The 16,981-nt window shown below is 40.0% G+C and overlaps 1 protein-coding gene across 2 annotated transcripts; it reads left to right on the top strand.

Moving 5' to 3' along the window:
• Positions 1-2,924: 2,924 nt before the first annotated feature.
• CALU (calumenin) lies at positions 2,925-15,740 on the top strand. 2 transcript variants are annotated; one of them, XM_018560753.1, is made up of 7 exons: positions 2,925-3,022; positions 6,144-6,380; positions 8,686-8,879; positions 11,861-12,027; positions 12,155-12,215; positions 13,221-13,420; positions 15,244-15,740. In XM_018560753.1, the coding sequence occupies exons 2-7, from the start codon at positions 6,160-6,162 to the stop codon at positions 15,346-15,348; spliced, it is 948 nt and encodes a 315-aa protein (XP_018416255.1). In that variant the 5' UTR covers positions 2,925-3,022; positions 6,144-6,159; the 3' UTR covers positions 15,349-15,740. The 2 variants fall into 2 exon arrangements, with proteins under 2 accessions (XP_018416255.1, XP_018416253.1); XM_018560751.1 differs by lacking the exon at positions 8,686-8,879 and adding an exon at positions 8,440-8,633 and having other exon boundaries at positions 15,244-15,739.
• Positions 15,741-16,981: the final 1,241 nt, after the last annotated feature.

Here is a 16,981-nt window from a genome sequence, read left to right on the forward strand (position 1 = left end):
TAAACTGATGAGCGGTAAAAACGTTTAAAGTGTCGCCTATGGCCAATTTTGGTTGCCGTCGTTTTCTGCGATGTCGCGGGTGCGCGCAATTTTAAAGCTTGACATGTTTAGTGTCTATTTAACCGACGTGACCTGATCTTTTATATTTGACCAAAAAACTGGGTAATAATAAATGTTTCCTAACATAATGTTACAAAAAACCTTTTTTTTTTCAAAATTTTCAGTAATTTTTCCTAATTATAATAAAAAATAAAACCTGTAGTGGTGATTAAATACCACCAAAATAAAGCTCTATCTGTACCCAAAAAATGGTATAAAATTAATTTCAGTACAGCGTTGCATGACGGAATAAACGTCAGTCAAAGTATCGCAGCGCTGAATACTGAAAAATGGCCTGGACAGGAAGGGGGTCTAAACACCTGGTCTTGAAGTGGTTAAAGTAATTCTGCCATTTAAACTTTCCAAACATTGTTGGCCTTGTTGCAAGAAAAAGACATGAAATTCTCTCCTTCTCTGCTGATCAGTGCTGTTATGAAGGAAAAAACATGGTAGGAAACCTGTAGAGTAGGGATAAGCAAACCTAGCCGTCCAGCTGCGGTGAAACTACAAATCCCAGCATGCATCTGTCTCTTGTGGCTGTCAGAGTCTTGCAAAGCCTAGAGGGATTTGTAGTTGCAAGAGAGCTGGGGGGGAATTTGCCTACCCCTGCTATAGTCTCACATTCTCAGTCCCCATGCTGCAATCATTGATGCAATTTGTCCTGTAGTGACGCAGAGGCTGCTGGGAGGAAAATCAAATATTGGCACTCCTGGAAGTGTGAGATTTTGCAGAATCTTCAGCCAGTGGAAGAATGCATAAAGTTTTCTGGTGTCAAACACAATTGTACAGAAAATATAGGAGAGAGCCGCCTCTACAAGCTTTTACTAGCAAAAGGCAAGTGTTTAAGGCATAAACTAAGGTCTAAAAGAGGTGATAAGGTCTCCTCTTAATCACCTCTTTTCTATGGTGAATAAGTTTAGATTTTGAATGCCGTCATCATAACTTATGCCTTCAATCCCTTTAATTAATTTTGTAGCCCTCTCTGAACTCTCTCCAGTTCCAGGACGTCCCTCCAGGACTGTACAGCATACTCAAGATGGGGCCGAACCAATGATTTATAAAGTGAAAGCATTACTCTTTGATCCCTTCTACAATTCCTCTTTAATACACGACAGTATATTGTTAACTTTGCTGGCTGCTGCTTGGCATTGCTTACTATTGCCAAATCTGTGATCTATGAGCACCCCAAGACTTTTTCTATGTCTGACTTCCCTAAAGTAACACTCCCAAGTAGTAGTTTGTGCATATGTTCTTTACTCCCATGTGCATTACCTTAAATTTTTCAACATTAAATCGCATTTTCCATCTTGTAGCCCATTCCTCAATTTTGCTTAGGTCCTGTTGTAGTGCAAATATCTCTTGTTCGGAATTTACTGCTCTGCAGAGTTTAATATCATCCGCAAAAAACGAAATTGAGCTACTTAGTCCAATCTCTATGTCGTGGATGAATAAAATGAACAGGACCCTGGGGCACCCCACTCCCAGCCCCTGCCCAATTAACGAATGACCCATTTATCACTACCCTCTGGGTAAGTTCTTGCAGCCAGTTTTCCACACATGTACATACAGTTTCAGCTAGACCTATAGACCTTAGTTTATGGATTAAACATATTTTACTTTTGCTGCCCCGATTGCTTTTTTACATTTTTTGTTGCATACCTTGCAGTTTTTGAATGCCGATGCTGTCCCCTCTGATTTATATTTTTGAAGGCCTTATCCTTCTCTCTTATGTGTTGTTTTACCTTGCTTTCTAACCACTCTCGTTTAATTTTTGCTTTTCTGAATCTAGTGGTAAACGGAATGCACTGGCCAATTTTGTTATTTAAGATTTCCTTGAAACCAACCCATTCCTCAACTGTGTTCCTATTCAGGAATATTTCATCCCAATTTATGTCACATAGTAGGCCTCTTAGTTTATTAATGCTAGCTTTTCTAACATTGAGTCTTCTTGTATTACCTTACATGCCTGTGTTTTCCTGAGTTTACCATGAACATTATCATTCTGTGGTCACTGCTTCCTAGCTTGTTCCCGACTTGCACATCTGTAATCAGCTCTGTGTTACTTGCAATTAATAAATCTAACAATGTTTTTTCCCTCATCGGGGTTTCCACCAATTGCCCCATGGAATTATACTGGAAATTAACCTGGAAGAGCAAACCTTTATATTTCTCCTGTGAGTGGCCCCCGGGCAATAGAATACTACTATTTTCAACTGTATTCCCTCAGGGGAATTCATAAAAACTGGTGCAGGCAGAATCTTTTAATAAATAAATGTTATTTTACTATGTAATTTTGTCATTACTATGTTGTATTATCCCTAATTGCATTTTTTGACACCTTAAAAGCCCCATCTATCTCTTTTTTTGCTGTTTAATGCATTAACTAAACTGACTCAAGAAAGAAGCTGATTGGATACTACGGGCAACTACTCCAGATTCCATTGGCTCTAGTCTTTAGGAATTCACTTTACTGTTTCTTATGCCTTTGTGCATGAACCCTCTAAAATGATATGCTGTATGATCCCAACACAGCATTTGTTTTATGCCCTTACTGCCAGCCATAGCCTATACCCGAGACCACCTATTGCTTTCTAAACACCCCAAGTGCAGACGCAAGGCTTGCATTACAAGCACGTCCCCCATCGCGCTCGTCACACACCCTCTGCAGGGCGGATTCACAAATCTCCCGCCACGCTGCAGCGCGCACCCCGGCCCTTCCTTACCAGTGCGGCGCGCGCGCCCGTGTGGACGTGGCGCTCTCTAGCCAACCGCAAAGAAAGGCCCGCCCACGTCCAGTCTCCCGCTAATCAATGCTAAGGAGCGAGGTGACGCTAAGGCAGGAAGCCACGCCCACCAGGCGTGCAGCTGCTTCCGGTGTCGGCGTGTGAAGGCAGGTCGGGCGGAGTAGAAGGAAGCTGCTAAGGTAACGGGCTGGCTAACGGTGTGGAGAAATGTTTCCTTTTTGTGTGTCACAGAGGTTACGAACCTATAACGGGTATATAAGTGTGTGATTGAGGATAACGCGTGTTGGATTTAAATGCTGTGCGGTTCTTGCCTTATACATGGAAATGTGGAAGAGAAACATAGTAGCCTATATGACGCTGGCAGTGGTTGATATGGTGACCTCAGGGCGCAGTTTGACAGAACAAGGAGCCTGTGTTTGCACCTTTATGTCAGAGGAAAGGCTACACATTGGATGGGGCTCAGGAATCCGAGTGCTTGGGTCCCATGGGACCAGTCAGTCAGAGATGGTGGCCTCTGCCCCCATAGATCCAGATAGAGCTCAGCCAGCTAGGGGTAGCAGGGGTGGGGGTTCAATCACTAACCAGTAGAGGTTGTTCTCATTGCAAAGTAAATAAAGGAGATCTCGAGAAATTGGCGTTTTCGACAGCACCAGGACTGATGTGACTCTGCGCTATGTAGAGCGCTTGGTAAATTGTCAGTTCTATATAAGTACCTGTAATAAGGTGCACAGAGATGTGTTTACATGCATTTTTGTGTGCAGGAGACACTGAGGGGAGTTTATATATATATATATATATATATGAGAGGGGGTAAGGTATATAGTATTGCTTCTGACCTGAAGAAGAGAGTTTCACTCTTTTTTGACATATGTATGTATGTGTATGCATGCGCTTGCAGTGAGCTGCATTTATCAGGTTATGCAGATGGTGTAAACAAGCCCTTACCCTCACTTCCATTCCCAGTGACATTGGTTGATGACCAAGACAGAGTGCAAATCTTCCTACCAGGACACAGACAGCAATAAGACCTGACACTGGTTCTAACCCCTCTATCAAAATACTTTTTGCTAGGTCTACATCCTCTACGCATTTAATAAATCAACCCCATTGGCTTCTAATATATTTGAGGACTTAAAACCTAATTCACAAAGCTTTAACACAAGGGTGAGTCTCTAATTCAGTCATGTGACTATAATTTTCAAATCTTAGATGGAAATAGCTGTCACTTTTTTAGAAGAAGTATCCTTATCCTGCTGTGTTGGCAGTACGGATTGAGCCTCTTGTCTTTTAATCTACTTGAGGGGCTTTACTGATCTCCTTTTTATATTACATACTTGGGGGTAGAGTTTATAGTTATCCCTCGTCTGCTGGTCCTACCACCCCGATTGGAGGGCAGCTGCTTCTTTAGCATAGACATGAAATGACAGTTATTTGATCCCTGTGTTGGAAGCCTCCTATGACTCTCACAGCGACACAATCTTTGGCACATAAATCAAAAGGAAACCCGTTCTGAGCCTGATTACTGCCCCAATAGATGAGCTGTGCTGACCGCATTCGCCAGAACCATTTATATTATTTCCTTCCTCTCTCCAAAAAAAAATCATGTTTCTGTCAATGGCGATGCTGAAAGCATTTGGATTGTTCATGCTTATCCAGATACTCTTGGATACCTATCCTTAGAATTGGATGCTTGGTTTCTTCTTTTTGTATATGTTCATGGATAAATGTTAACTTCCAGTGACACTAAACTCAGAAGTTAAATCTTAAAAATGCATTCAAGTACCCTAACTATTAACAAAATTCATCGTCGTCTGTAGATCCTCAAGTCATCTCTGAATTGGTGCTGACGCTGTCCTTCCTTCTGGAGGGTGGCTGCTTTTGTTCCCCGTGGTCCCTGTGTGTGTTGTAAAGTAGCCACCCACCAGAAGGAAGAACAGTGTCAGCACCAATTCAGAGATGATTTGAGGATCTACAGCCGAGTGATACACAAATAAGATGCATTTCTCTATCATTCCTTTTGCTTATGTGCAGCTGCAGCCGGGGAATTCACCATGCGTAGTTGATTGGGCAGCAGAAGGAGCTTCCTTCTGTGTTCAGAGAAGCTCCTTCTGTGTTTGGAGGCACTCAAGTGTGGAATCAAGTCCAAATCTGAGTATATCCCTTTTAGAGGACATTTATTGCTGCATTTTTTTTTTTTTTATCAGCTAAGCAGTTCACGTGCGTATTCTGTGTCAAAATATGTTAGCATTTTATGTTTAGGTCTGTTTTGCAACCTAAAATACATTGCTTTTTTCCCCCCTTTTGTGCATGACCAAAAATCAACTTAAGCACTTATTTTGCAAGACAATTTAACTTCACATCTGTTACAGAACTTAAAACTGCTAAGGAGCCATCTTCATTTTTACTTATTTAGTACACAACATATGTATAAATCAATCTGTCCTTAAATTGCTATTCATATTAGAGCTGCAACAACTAATCGATTAAAACGGTTATAATCGATAATGAGAATCGGTGGCAACGATTCTCATCATCGATTAGTTGCTTTTCAATTAGTTCCCGACGCTCTGCTTCTCCGTGCTGGCTGCAGCAGGCTGTGTCCCTTTCAATCCCCGCTGCTCTTCCAACCTGTATCTGCAGAGACAGCAGGGACACAGACCACTGCAGCCGCCACCAGCAGGGAGGAGAGACTGCTGTCACTATTCGCCGGGCCAAAACAGTACTAAAGCTCTTCGATGTGAATTCCCCAGTTGCATAACCCATTTGGCAGCGTAAGGTGGTGAAGAATGAAGAAGATTATGGGGTTTTCTAAATGTGATCTCTGGTGTAGCACTTCAGGGAATTGAGGTAAAGTTTAACCTGCAGATAATGGCAGATCTCTCCTGGCAGAAGATGGTGGTCTTTTTGCAGACACCAGAGCGATTTCATGCTGGAAGATTCAGATAATTTTGAGATGTAATGATCTGGCAGCAGATCTTGTGATGGAATGTTGCAGGGTCTGAAATCCCAGGTATATTTTGGGGTTATAGAAAACATTGGAAGGTCAGTAATGGCGAGCGAAGGAAAATAAGACCACCTAGGATATGAAGTCCTCCCATAGCTTCAGAGAATGAACTGTAATGGGATTGGAAATATGGGATCACCAGGAGACTAGCAACCACAGCAGGTTGTTAATTGACAGTGACATCTGGTTAAGATGAGCCTTTATAGATCCCCATAGGGAAACGTTTTATTTTTTGTTTCATGGACCTTCACCAGGTGATGTTTAATTCAGAATTGTCTTTGTTTTTGATAACCAAGGTGACGTCAGTAAGCAATGGACAAGCATTTCCTCCTGCTGAGTCTCAGCCTCTGGGCTCTCTGTGCCCTCTGCAAACCTACTGAGAAAAAGGATCGTGTGCACCATGACACCCAGCTCAGTGACAAAGTACATGACGACTCTCAGAGCTTTGATTATGACCATGATGCATTTTTGGGAGCAGACGAAGCCAAGTCATTCGACCAGCTGACTCCGGAAGAGAGCAAGGAAAGGCTAGGGTATGTCTCCCATTTTTAGTTTTGTGTTAAAGGACAAGGTCACCCTACCCCACGGAGTACAACCTGCTGTGTTGAATACTTATCCTCCTGATTTCAGTGATCTTAACTGTGTGTCCCCAACAACACACAGCCTTTCTTCCGAAAACATCCCCGTTGGCTTATCACCTTGGTGCGTAAATGCACTGTGGCTCCATTCATTCCCATGGGGGAGCCATATTCCAATCAACCTGGAAAGCAGTTCACCATAGAAATTAATAGTTTGCAATGTCTATAAGATTATCATGGGGCGTTCTTAAATCTTTTTGATTTTCTTTATATGGCTGCTGCTCGCTAAGGTTTTGAAGTAATCCTGTTTAATTCAAACTGAGCAAGTTATAAAAAATGCTTCAGCATAGATTACCTTCAGTGAGAACTGAATGTCGGAGTGATGAGTATATCCAGATAATTATACACAGCTGAATTTATACCCCAGTTCCAACTTTTGCCATAAAATTCCAGAGGCTTTCCGTTGGCTAGTGGGGATTGAATTAAAGAAACAAAGAGGGTTGGAGCCAAGCTCGGCTTTTACTGGGAAAGTCGGGATTTGCATTTAAAGTGACATTAAACCCTCAGATTTTTTAACATAAACCAATACTGTAATGTGTGCCTTACTGTAATCCATGGTTGTTTCCCTTCTCTTTGCTGCTCTTCCTTTTAAATCCTCATATCTTCTCATGCTGGGGGAGAACTTCCCTTTGCAGCTGAGTGCCTCTTCCTGTAGTGCTGGCTCAGGTTGCAAACGTACACACAGACACCGTGTATCCATTCCAGAGACAAGGCAGTCTGCTGCAAAATAGAAGTTCTGCCCAGCATGAGAAGAGATACGGATTTAAAAGGAAGAGCAGCAAACAGAAGGGAAACTACCATGGATTACAGTAAGGCACACATTACAATATTGGTTTATGTTAAAAAATCTGAGGGTTTAGATGTGTGGTTATCACTGAAGGTAACCTCTGCTTATGCATTTCTTCACCTTATGTTCAGATTGAATTAACAAGGTTGATGACCGGACAAGAACATGCCTTAAGTTGGCCATACACTGGTAAAGTTTTGTTAGAAAATATTTTGGATTTTTCTTTTGAGTTTTCTAATTGTTAGAGGGGTCTAATTGATTTTTGACCATAGTGACAAAGAAAATAGGAGCAGGATGTAATTTTGTTTATTAATTACCTTAAGTAATGAAATTCTAACGGTGAATGTGATTTTTCATAAGGTAAAAAGTGTACATGTTGTATTGAGCATGTACTAGGCACAAAATAAACCTGTTTAATACGGCTGGGATTTCATTCAAGTACAAGCTCTGGATGAGATTTGAAGCAAATTTGGAACAAAGTTAACTCTATGATGGCAAGTTTAAATGCTCTGATAACCATTTTTGAACAAATTTCTAACAGTGTATGGTCAGCTTTACTAGTGCTCTGCTTGCTGTTTATGATATGGATGATATCAGTTTTGCTGTCACCCAGGCTTCAGCCGTCATGAACACCGTGCATCTGATTTCTGAAATCATCCATATCATGTTTGCTAATATTTCTGGCTAATTGTACAAACTCCTTTTTTAGATTTTTCAAAACTGTAATATTAGGACAAACCTACACAGTCTTTTTAATCTTTATCCTATCAGTTGGCCCTTGCACTATGTAGACGATGGTAGATCTAAACAAGATTCTACATCATATTCTATAGTGTGTAGCCAACGTTAGAAGATGTTGAACATTTGATTATGTACCAAAAGGCACCTTTTTTTTAAAAAAAGTTGTATTTTATTTTCCACTATAAACATATTCTTTTGAACATATTTTAAGTCATTTGTTCATAAGAGACAGTATTCTCCTGGATTAATGAAAAGCATGTTAACATGACCCAACTTGCATATCAGCAATTTGTTTCTGTCCTGTCATTGTTTTCTCCCCTTAAAATACCCATTTTTTAATAAACTGTAATCTTTCTGATATTGGCTCTCCTCTAACATATTGCCTTTCTTTTCCTTTTTCTGCTGGATGCTATGATGGCCCAACAGAAAGATTGTGAGTAAGATAGATGCAGACAAGGATGGCCTTGTTACTGTTGAAGAGCTAAGGGATTGGATAAAATTTGCCCAGAAGCGGTGGATTTTTGAGGACGTAGAGCGCCAGTGGAAGGGCCATGATCTCAATGGTGACAACCTGGTGTCGTGGGAGGAATATAAAAATGCCACCTATGGTTACATTTTCGGTAGGTGTTCTTGTCTGCTTTCTCTTCACCCGTGCCATTTTTTTCTTTGTAGAATCATTGTAGCTAAGATAGACTTGGATAAGGATGGGTTTGTGACGGAGGGGGAGCTGACTGCATGGATCAAGAAGACCCAAAGAAAATATGTGTACGACAACGTCGAGCGCCAGTGGCAGGAGTTTGACATGAACCAAGATGGATTTATATCATGGGAAGAGTACAGAAATGTCACCTATGGCACTTACCTGGGTAAGGGGGCTGGAAGTGAATATGAGTACAGTGCCTAGGATGACAAGCTAAAGAGATAACCATGAAATACCTTTTATAATGGGTGCAATCTTACACTTGTCTTTAACACTGTTACTCAAGAAAGACCCAAATAACTTGCAGGTTTTTCTTTTAACAATCTAAGATTTTCAGACTTCATGACAGTTAAACTTTTTAATATTACAAATTTAAAGTAGCTGGCCTTTTACACCGTTACAATTAAAAGTTGCATTTGTGAGTTACAGATATTATGGCATTTTTGTTATAGATGAATAAATCTTGATTGTCCATCTGTGTGATAGTTGAAGAAACATTTGTTCCAGTGCTGTCAATCCATTGGTTGATTGTATGTTGACACCACCTTGGTGCTTTGAGAGAAAAGACCCACCATTGGTGACAGTACAGCCTGGTTCTCCCTTCACACAACAATGCAGTTAAACATTACAACCCGTTTATGTTAGATGGTGCAAAAGCCAAAGGGCCTTGATAGACTTGATGGGGGGTGGGTCGGCTTTCTGAGTCAAGTGCTGCTGTTCGTAAGGCTAAAAAGGCAGATTTAGAGATTTAGACCTGGTTCCCCAGAGGATCTCCAGAGCCATTCCTTCCTACCCCTCCTCGTGTTTTAGGAGTTGCTCAGTAGAGGGCTCTTTTTCGCACATTTGGTGGGAATGCCCACTGGTTACCTGCTTTTAGACTAAGTTTTTTGCCAAAATTCGAAAAGTATTGGGGTTCGCCTTGTCACAGAGCCCTCATATAGCTCTCTTCAACCAAAAACCACTTGCAATTAACAACCACCAGTTTAAATTGTTGCTCCACATCCTTACTGCAGCCAGGAAAGTGATTGCGAGATCTTGGAAAACAACCGTTCTCCCTATCAGAATGTTTTTTGTCATCATGGCCCAGGTAATGTTTTTTGAGAAACTCACGGCGTCACAGGAAAACTCCATGGCCACCTACTCCACTATCTGGGACCTGTGGGTCGCTGCTTTTTTCCTGGATGATTTTGACCGGGTCTCCATGCTCCTGTGATGACCTATGTGGTGGAGCGGCGGGTTGCCTGTTTTGTCTGTCTACTCTCCCTCTTGTTTCACCCTTCGTATGTTTGTTTTCCCCGATATTCACTAGTATGTAATGTGTTGATGGAGTTTACGGATATAATGTTGATGCACGTTGTGTAGAGATATATTCAAGTTGATTGAGGCCTGGGTCTCTGCTGTTTTTTTGTATTTTTTCAATGGGGTTTGTTCTCATTCCTTTTGTGTTTGTTTTGTATGAAAATGTGCTCAATAAACACTTATTAGTACCTAAAGGCAGATTTAGGTACTAATGCTAGTTCTCTGTAAAATGTACTGATTATCTTATAAATGTTTGTAAAATTCTTATGATGTAAAAGATGTACAAGTATTAAAATAGTAAAAACGGCAAAAGCCATCTTAAAATGGTTTTATTCACCATAATGTTTGGCAAACCTTCAGTCACACCAACAGTTTAAATTTTGCGGATCTCATTCAGGTAGTTAGTTTAGGGTTATAAGGAAGTTAAATCTTAACACATCCAAGTACCTTAACTATTGACAAAAATGTGTCGTATTTGTGTATCACTCGGCTATAGATCATCAAATCATCTCTGAATTGGTGCTGACATTGTCCCTTCTGGAGAGTGCCTACTTTTGTTCCCCATGTGGTCCCTGTGTGTTGTAAAGTAGCTGCCACTCCAAGCTTGCTCCCGTGATTAGACTATAACGTCAATACAAATTTAGTAAACTAAACATGAGCTCACAGGAGTGAGCTTGGAGCAGTGGCTACTTTACAACACACACAGGAACCATGGGGAACAAAAGTAGTCACCCTCCAGAAGGAAGGACAGTGTCAGCACCAATTCAGAGATGATTGGAGGATCTACAGCCGAGTGATACACAAATAAGATACATTTTTGTTAATAGTTAGGATACTTGAATGTATTAAGATTTAACTCCTGAGTTTAGTGTCACTTTCAGAAGTTGGCCATAAGAATGCTTGGAATTACACACAAACTGCTAAATAGTAATACAGCACTCTACAAGATAAAACCGTGCATAAAAATTCCCAAGGCTAGAATATAACGATGTAAAATAACACATACATATAACAAAATGTTTGTACAAATCCACTATTGATACGTAAAGATATGATCAACATAAACTTCATAAAGCAATCTCAAAAAGTCCACAAATGTGTGACTGAAGTTTCTAATTTAAAGCATACACATATATAAATCCAGTAAATGGTGTAAAAGAGAAAAATAAATTGTATGACAAATCCAGCCATCTAATGTGTTTCTTCAGTCTTAGACTTTGTCAAGAGCGATGCTAATGAAGTCTAAGATTGAGGAAACTCATTGACATTTTTTACATTAACCTTTTTAATAGGAGGTATTTTTATGCTGTGCAATCTCCTTTCTACCTCCTCCCATTGTATACATTTATTATAGTGCTATTTGACCTGCTTATCTTTGGATGTGGTCAGTGGAATCTATGTGAGTACCAGGAGAAGGGGAAAACACATTGTAAGCACTTTGGACACAACAAGTGATTTGTACATGATTTGGAATATATTTAAAAATGATCTATATTTTCTTCTTGACACTTTGTGTGTGGTGTAATTGAGCACTTTACACATTTGTAGACTTTTTTTAGATTGGTTTATGGACTGTGTGTATGTATATCATTATTTTTTTGTTACATTATTATATAATATCCTTTGGAATGTTTATGCACTACTAGTTTATCTTGTAGGGAGAGCTGTACCAAATCAGGTACATTTCTTAGAGTAGTAAATGTTTGGTTTGTTTGATTTATATTCACAAACTTTGACTGTTGTAATTATTGTTGCCATTAATATCTGCTGATTTATAAATTCAATGATTAGCTCATTTTAAGTTTGCATTGAGCAATCAATATTATTCCTTCCATTTCCTGTTTTTAGATGATCCTGATCCTGACAACAGTTTTAATTACAAACAGATGCTGGTGAGGGATGAGCGTCGTTTTAAAATGGCTGACAAAGATGGCGATCTGATTGCCACAAAAGAGGAATTTACAGCATTCCTGCACCCTGAAGAGTATGATTATATGAAGGATATTGTTGTGCTGGTGAGTATGTAGTCTTACTAGAAGAGGAGTACAGCATTGCTTTGTGCTGTCGCCATGTTGTTCAACATGGCAAGTTGATAACATTTTGTTTAAGTTTTTTCTTTTTTTTTTCAATCTCAATACACAGGAAACAATGGAAGATATCGATAAAAATGGAGATGGAGTGATTGATTTGGACGAGTACATAGGTTAGTGGTCAACAAGTCACTTATTGAATATTAAACTTAAAACTGACGCACTTTAATTAGGGATGCAAGAAGCCGGGCTTTCCTCCCGCACCGCCCCGTTCAGCCTCCTATGACATCAAGTCAGGATGGAGAGCGGCTATAAGCAGTCTGTGATTGCTGAGTGTTTGTAAATAATTGAGGACAGAGTATGTTTCCTGTGTCCCCAATGATGAATGGGAAGTGATGTACATCACCTCCTGTTCATTCACGATTGTGTACATAGTAAACGTACTATGTCCACAAGTTATGAATGAACAGGAACACTCAGTATAGAGGATTCCTGTTCATTTATAACAGGGGATGCAGTAAAAAAGATTGAGGACTCGGTGTTCCCAATCTCTTTTTTTCTATTTTAAAAGTGAAATATTGCCCCGAACAGTAAAGTAAAAAATATTTAATAAAAATATATAAAATGAAAGTGACATTATACCCTCAGATTTTTTAACATAAAACAATACTGTAATGTGTGCCTTACTGTAATCCATGGTAGTTTCCCTTCTCTTTGATGCTCTTCCTTTTAAATCTGTATCTCTTCTCATGCTTGGAGAGAACTTCCCTTTGCAGCTCAGGGCCTCTTCCTGTAGTGCTGGCTCAGGTTACAGCCTACAGAAATGTATACACAGACACCGTTTGAGACAAGGCAGTCTGCTGAAAAGGGAAGTTCTCTCCAAGCATGAGAACAGATACAAATTTAAAAGGAAGAGCATCAAAGAGAAGGGAAACTACCATGGATTACAGTAAGGCACACATTACACTAGTGTTTTATGTTAAAAAATCTAAGGGTTTAATGTCACTAAGTTTATTTTTAAATAATTTTCAGTTTCGACCTGACTTTTTTTTTTTTTTTTTTTTAAACATTTTCGTTTTCGGTGCACCTCTAACTTTAAATTTGGGGGTAAAAATCAAATAATATCCATAGTATTTAACTGCAAGGTGTCCTGGCAGTTCACTGTATTCTCTTTCCAGGTGATATGTATAACCACGATGGTGATGCCAATGAGCCAGAGTGGGTAAGGACTGAAAGAGAACAGTTTGTAGAGTTTAGAGACAAGAATCGTGATGGCAAAATGGACAAAGAGGAAACCAAGGATTGGATCTTACCCTCTGACTATGACCATGCTGAGGCTGAAGCTCGCCATCTTGTTTATGAATCTGACGAAAACAAGGTAAACGCTGAGAAGGATATGTATATTGGGCTACCGAGAGGGGAAGCTGGTTCCTGTATAGGATGGTGCGAGACTTTTAGTTCTCAAAAACAGCACTTTTGATTTTTACAGACTATTTAATATATGGAAGTTAGGGATGCACCGAGCCCGATACTAGTATTAGTGCCGATACTGAGTATTTGGTCAAGTATTCATACTCGTCCAAATGCTCCTATACCAGAACTTCTGGTCAGAGGGAGATTTCCTTCTGACTTCCAAGGAAGCCGGCTCCATGCTGATTGGAGTCGGCTTCCCGGCTAACCAAGAATCCAGGCAGCGGGTAATGACATGCCACCCAGTTTCCTGATTGCTCGGAAAGCCGGTTCCATTCTAGATTGCTAGTGGAAGTACCGTTATAGGTGCTCTGCATTGAAAAGATAAATATCGGTTCTCATACTACATACCGAAAAAACTGTATCAGTGCATCCCTAATAGAAGTAGTGGCATTTGATCTGCAATCTGTAGTTGTTGGGATTTGATGGCTCCCAGATGAAGTGGTGTTTAAGACGGGTCTCAAACTCAATTTAGTCGGGGGCCACTGGACAAATTTTTTAGTCGCGTGGGGGGGGGGCGCTACTATATACGGTACCAGTGTTAATGTATGCACATGTTACAAGCGGCAGCTGCCACCCATTCAAATTAACGATCGGGTGACAGCTGCTGCATGTACAGGCCTGCACACCGCATGTAATCATATGTGAAAGGATTATATGCAGTTAGGAATCTGTCACTATTAGTGGTTACACAATTGTTTATCCAGGGATTTTTGTAACTGCATGTAATCATATAACATACCATTACATGCGGGGAGCTGCGGTCTGCATCAGTCGGAGATGCAGACCGTGCAGCTGCTCCTGCAAGTCGGGCACGCGGTCCGTGACCGTATGCCCGACTTGTCAGCTGGCTGCGGGCCACTTAGTACCGGCTCATCGCCAGGATCGCTTCTGTTGTAAAGCCGACAGTCGGCTCTACAAGTTTAAACAGAGTCCTAGTACTGATACATTTTTGTTTGTCATGTGACAATTTTTCCTAAAACAATACAGACTAATGATTTCAGGACAGTGGTGGAGCGCCAGAGCCCGGTCCCAGCTGCAACCACTGCAACCCTGGTAGTTCTCATGAAAATGCCAAGTATCTGCACTGGTATCTGAATTGGTATTGGTTCATCCCTATTAAATTGTACTTACAAACGACACTAGCACTTCTGTACTTTTAAGAGATGATGATGATGACTCAGTTCACAACAAACGCAACAGCCTGTGCTGCTCTGATCTGTTTTCTCCAGCTACTACTTGTGCAGCTCTGCTCCCAGTCTTTCTAGTGTGGTGTTGGGAGACTGACATAGGTTGCAGTGACCAATGAGCAGCTCAGCAGTTTTACTATTTAGATATTCTACTGCCACACATTATATTCCTATCTAGAGTATTTAGAAAGGATTCTCCTATGTGCATAGAACAAAACTTTCAAATCTGAATACTGATCCAATGGGAGTGAGTAACACATGTGCATTTTTACCTAAAACTGATTTTAGCAGGGTGTAGATGTTCATTTTTAGATGTTCATTTTTAAATGTAGTTTTCACTGGACTGACTTATCTTTCTCCTCCCAAATCTTTGGGTAATATTTTTTTTTCTCTAGTAAAAATTTAAGGGATTTTAACACTTGACCTGCTTAAAAATTTAGATTTGTATTAGAAAAGAACCCAACAAATGTAATGAAAAAACTTGATTCGTTGTAGGTAAAATTTCAATGACTTCCACTAATGATATTTATTCTCTTCTCAGGATGGCAAGCTGACACGAGAAGAAATCGTTGATAAATATGACTTATTTGTGGGCAGTCAAGCTACAGACTTCGGGGAGGCATTGGTGAGACATGACGAGTTCTAAAGAAGAGCATTGACTCAGCCTTCACTCCTGAGAACAGGAGACTTCTCACCCTTTTCATGGGCTTCAGAGTGTGCAGCCAGAATACAAAGGACAAAAGTAATTTATTGTAAACGGACTTTTCAAACTTGGGAGAGAAGATGACGCAAACCTAACTCTGATTACTCTTTGGAGACCACATAGACGTTACTTTATAAATTCAGATGCCTCATAACGGCAATAACACTATTCTTCAGTTTTACTGTTTTGTTCTTCACTTTTATTTTTGTCCTGGGATATGCCTGCAGTGTTTAAGAGTTGGATTCATTCCACATTACTGGCATATTGTTGGCTCTAATCTAGCCATGCTTAACCCCTATCCTAGAGGCCCACCAAGAGTTCATTGTTTCCTTCTACCAGCTAAGGGTAGAGCTCTATTAAGTGGAAAGGACCATACAAATGATCCCACCTTCATGTCTGTAGACAACATGCACTGTTAGGAGGCCTAAAGAACCAGAGTTGAGAGCTACTATCCTACACCACACCTACCTGTATAGAGATCATACAGCATGTCCTGGATCCCGTAGCATCGGTTGGTATACAACTATTTACAATTGTGTGAAAAACAATCAAAGAACAAATGTGTGTGGGATTTTCTAGCCGTTAGTCATTCTGAAGGCATGTTCTTTACATCACATACACAACGTTTTTTTAGCACAGTCATGACAGATCCCAGGGCCTTATTTGTAATATTCTAGTCATTGTTCTTTGCTCGGTCAGTACTCTTTTCAGTTTTAAATAGTCTGTTAGAGGTCAATTTGCTGCCTATTTTTTAAATGTAATGTTATTGTATGCCTATAACCAACATCAATGGTTACAGTCCTGTAACAAATTCAGTATTGGTCCCCTTGTTCATTTCATGAATGGTTCCTTTTTATCTTATGCAGAGTATTGATTTTGAAATGACCATGTCAGAAGAGTGGTGAAAATGAGTTCAGTGAATGAACAAGATAAACACAATGTTTAGGGGTTTTTTTCCTCTATTTTTTTAGGAGTATTATTATACAGAATAGATAGTTTCCCCCAGCTGATGCCAGTGTTAAATGACCTTATCAGTTGTTTTATTGGTCACATATTCACTATATTATGACTTGAGATAATTGAAAGCAAACTGCAGTTTAACATGTCCTGATATGTTTTCAACTGTACAAAACAGCCCAAAATGAAAGCGCTCACCTTTTTTCCAGACTTTATAAATGCTTTTTTATAATGTGCTCTGAATATTTTGATATGGATGGCTCATTTACATAAATGTGTGGCTGCAGGGGAGGACAAATTAGAGTAGACATGTATGACGTGCTCTATATTGCAGCGGGTACTTGTTATCATAAGGTTTTCTGTGAACATCTTAATCCTCTGTAGGAGCCAGCAGAACAGATTAAGTGACTTTTGGGGTCTACAATTCTTTGTTCGTCCTGAAATGTTTGCCTATGGTGTGTTTTTCTAAAGGAAAACCTCATGTAAATGTATAGTATTACCTCTCAGTCCAGATGGACACACTGAAATACAATTCACTAGAATCACAGCATGATGGTCTTAAATATTCATTCAAATGTGAACAGGGAGGAGCCTTGTCCCTTTTTGTGTTTTCTCACCA

Source organism: Nanorana parkeri, unplaced genomic scaffold, assembly GCF_000935625.1.
Source record: "Nanorana parkeri isolate BGI_ZX_2015 unplaced genomic scaffold, ASM93562v1 scaffold476, whole genome shotgun sequence".
NCBI classification, from domain to species: domain Eukaryota; kingdom Metazoa; phylum Chordata; class Amphibia; order Anura; family Dicroglossidae; genus Nanorana; species Nanorana parkeri.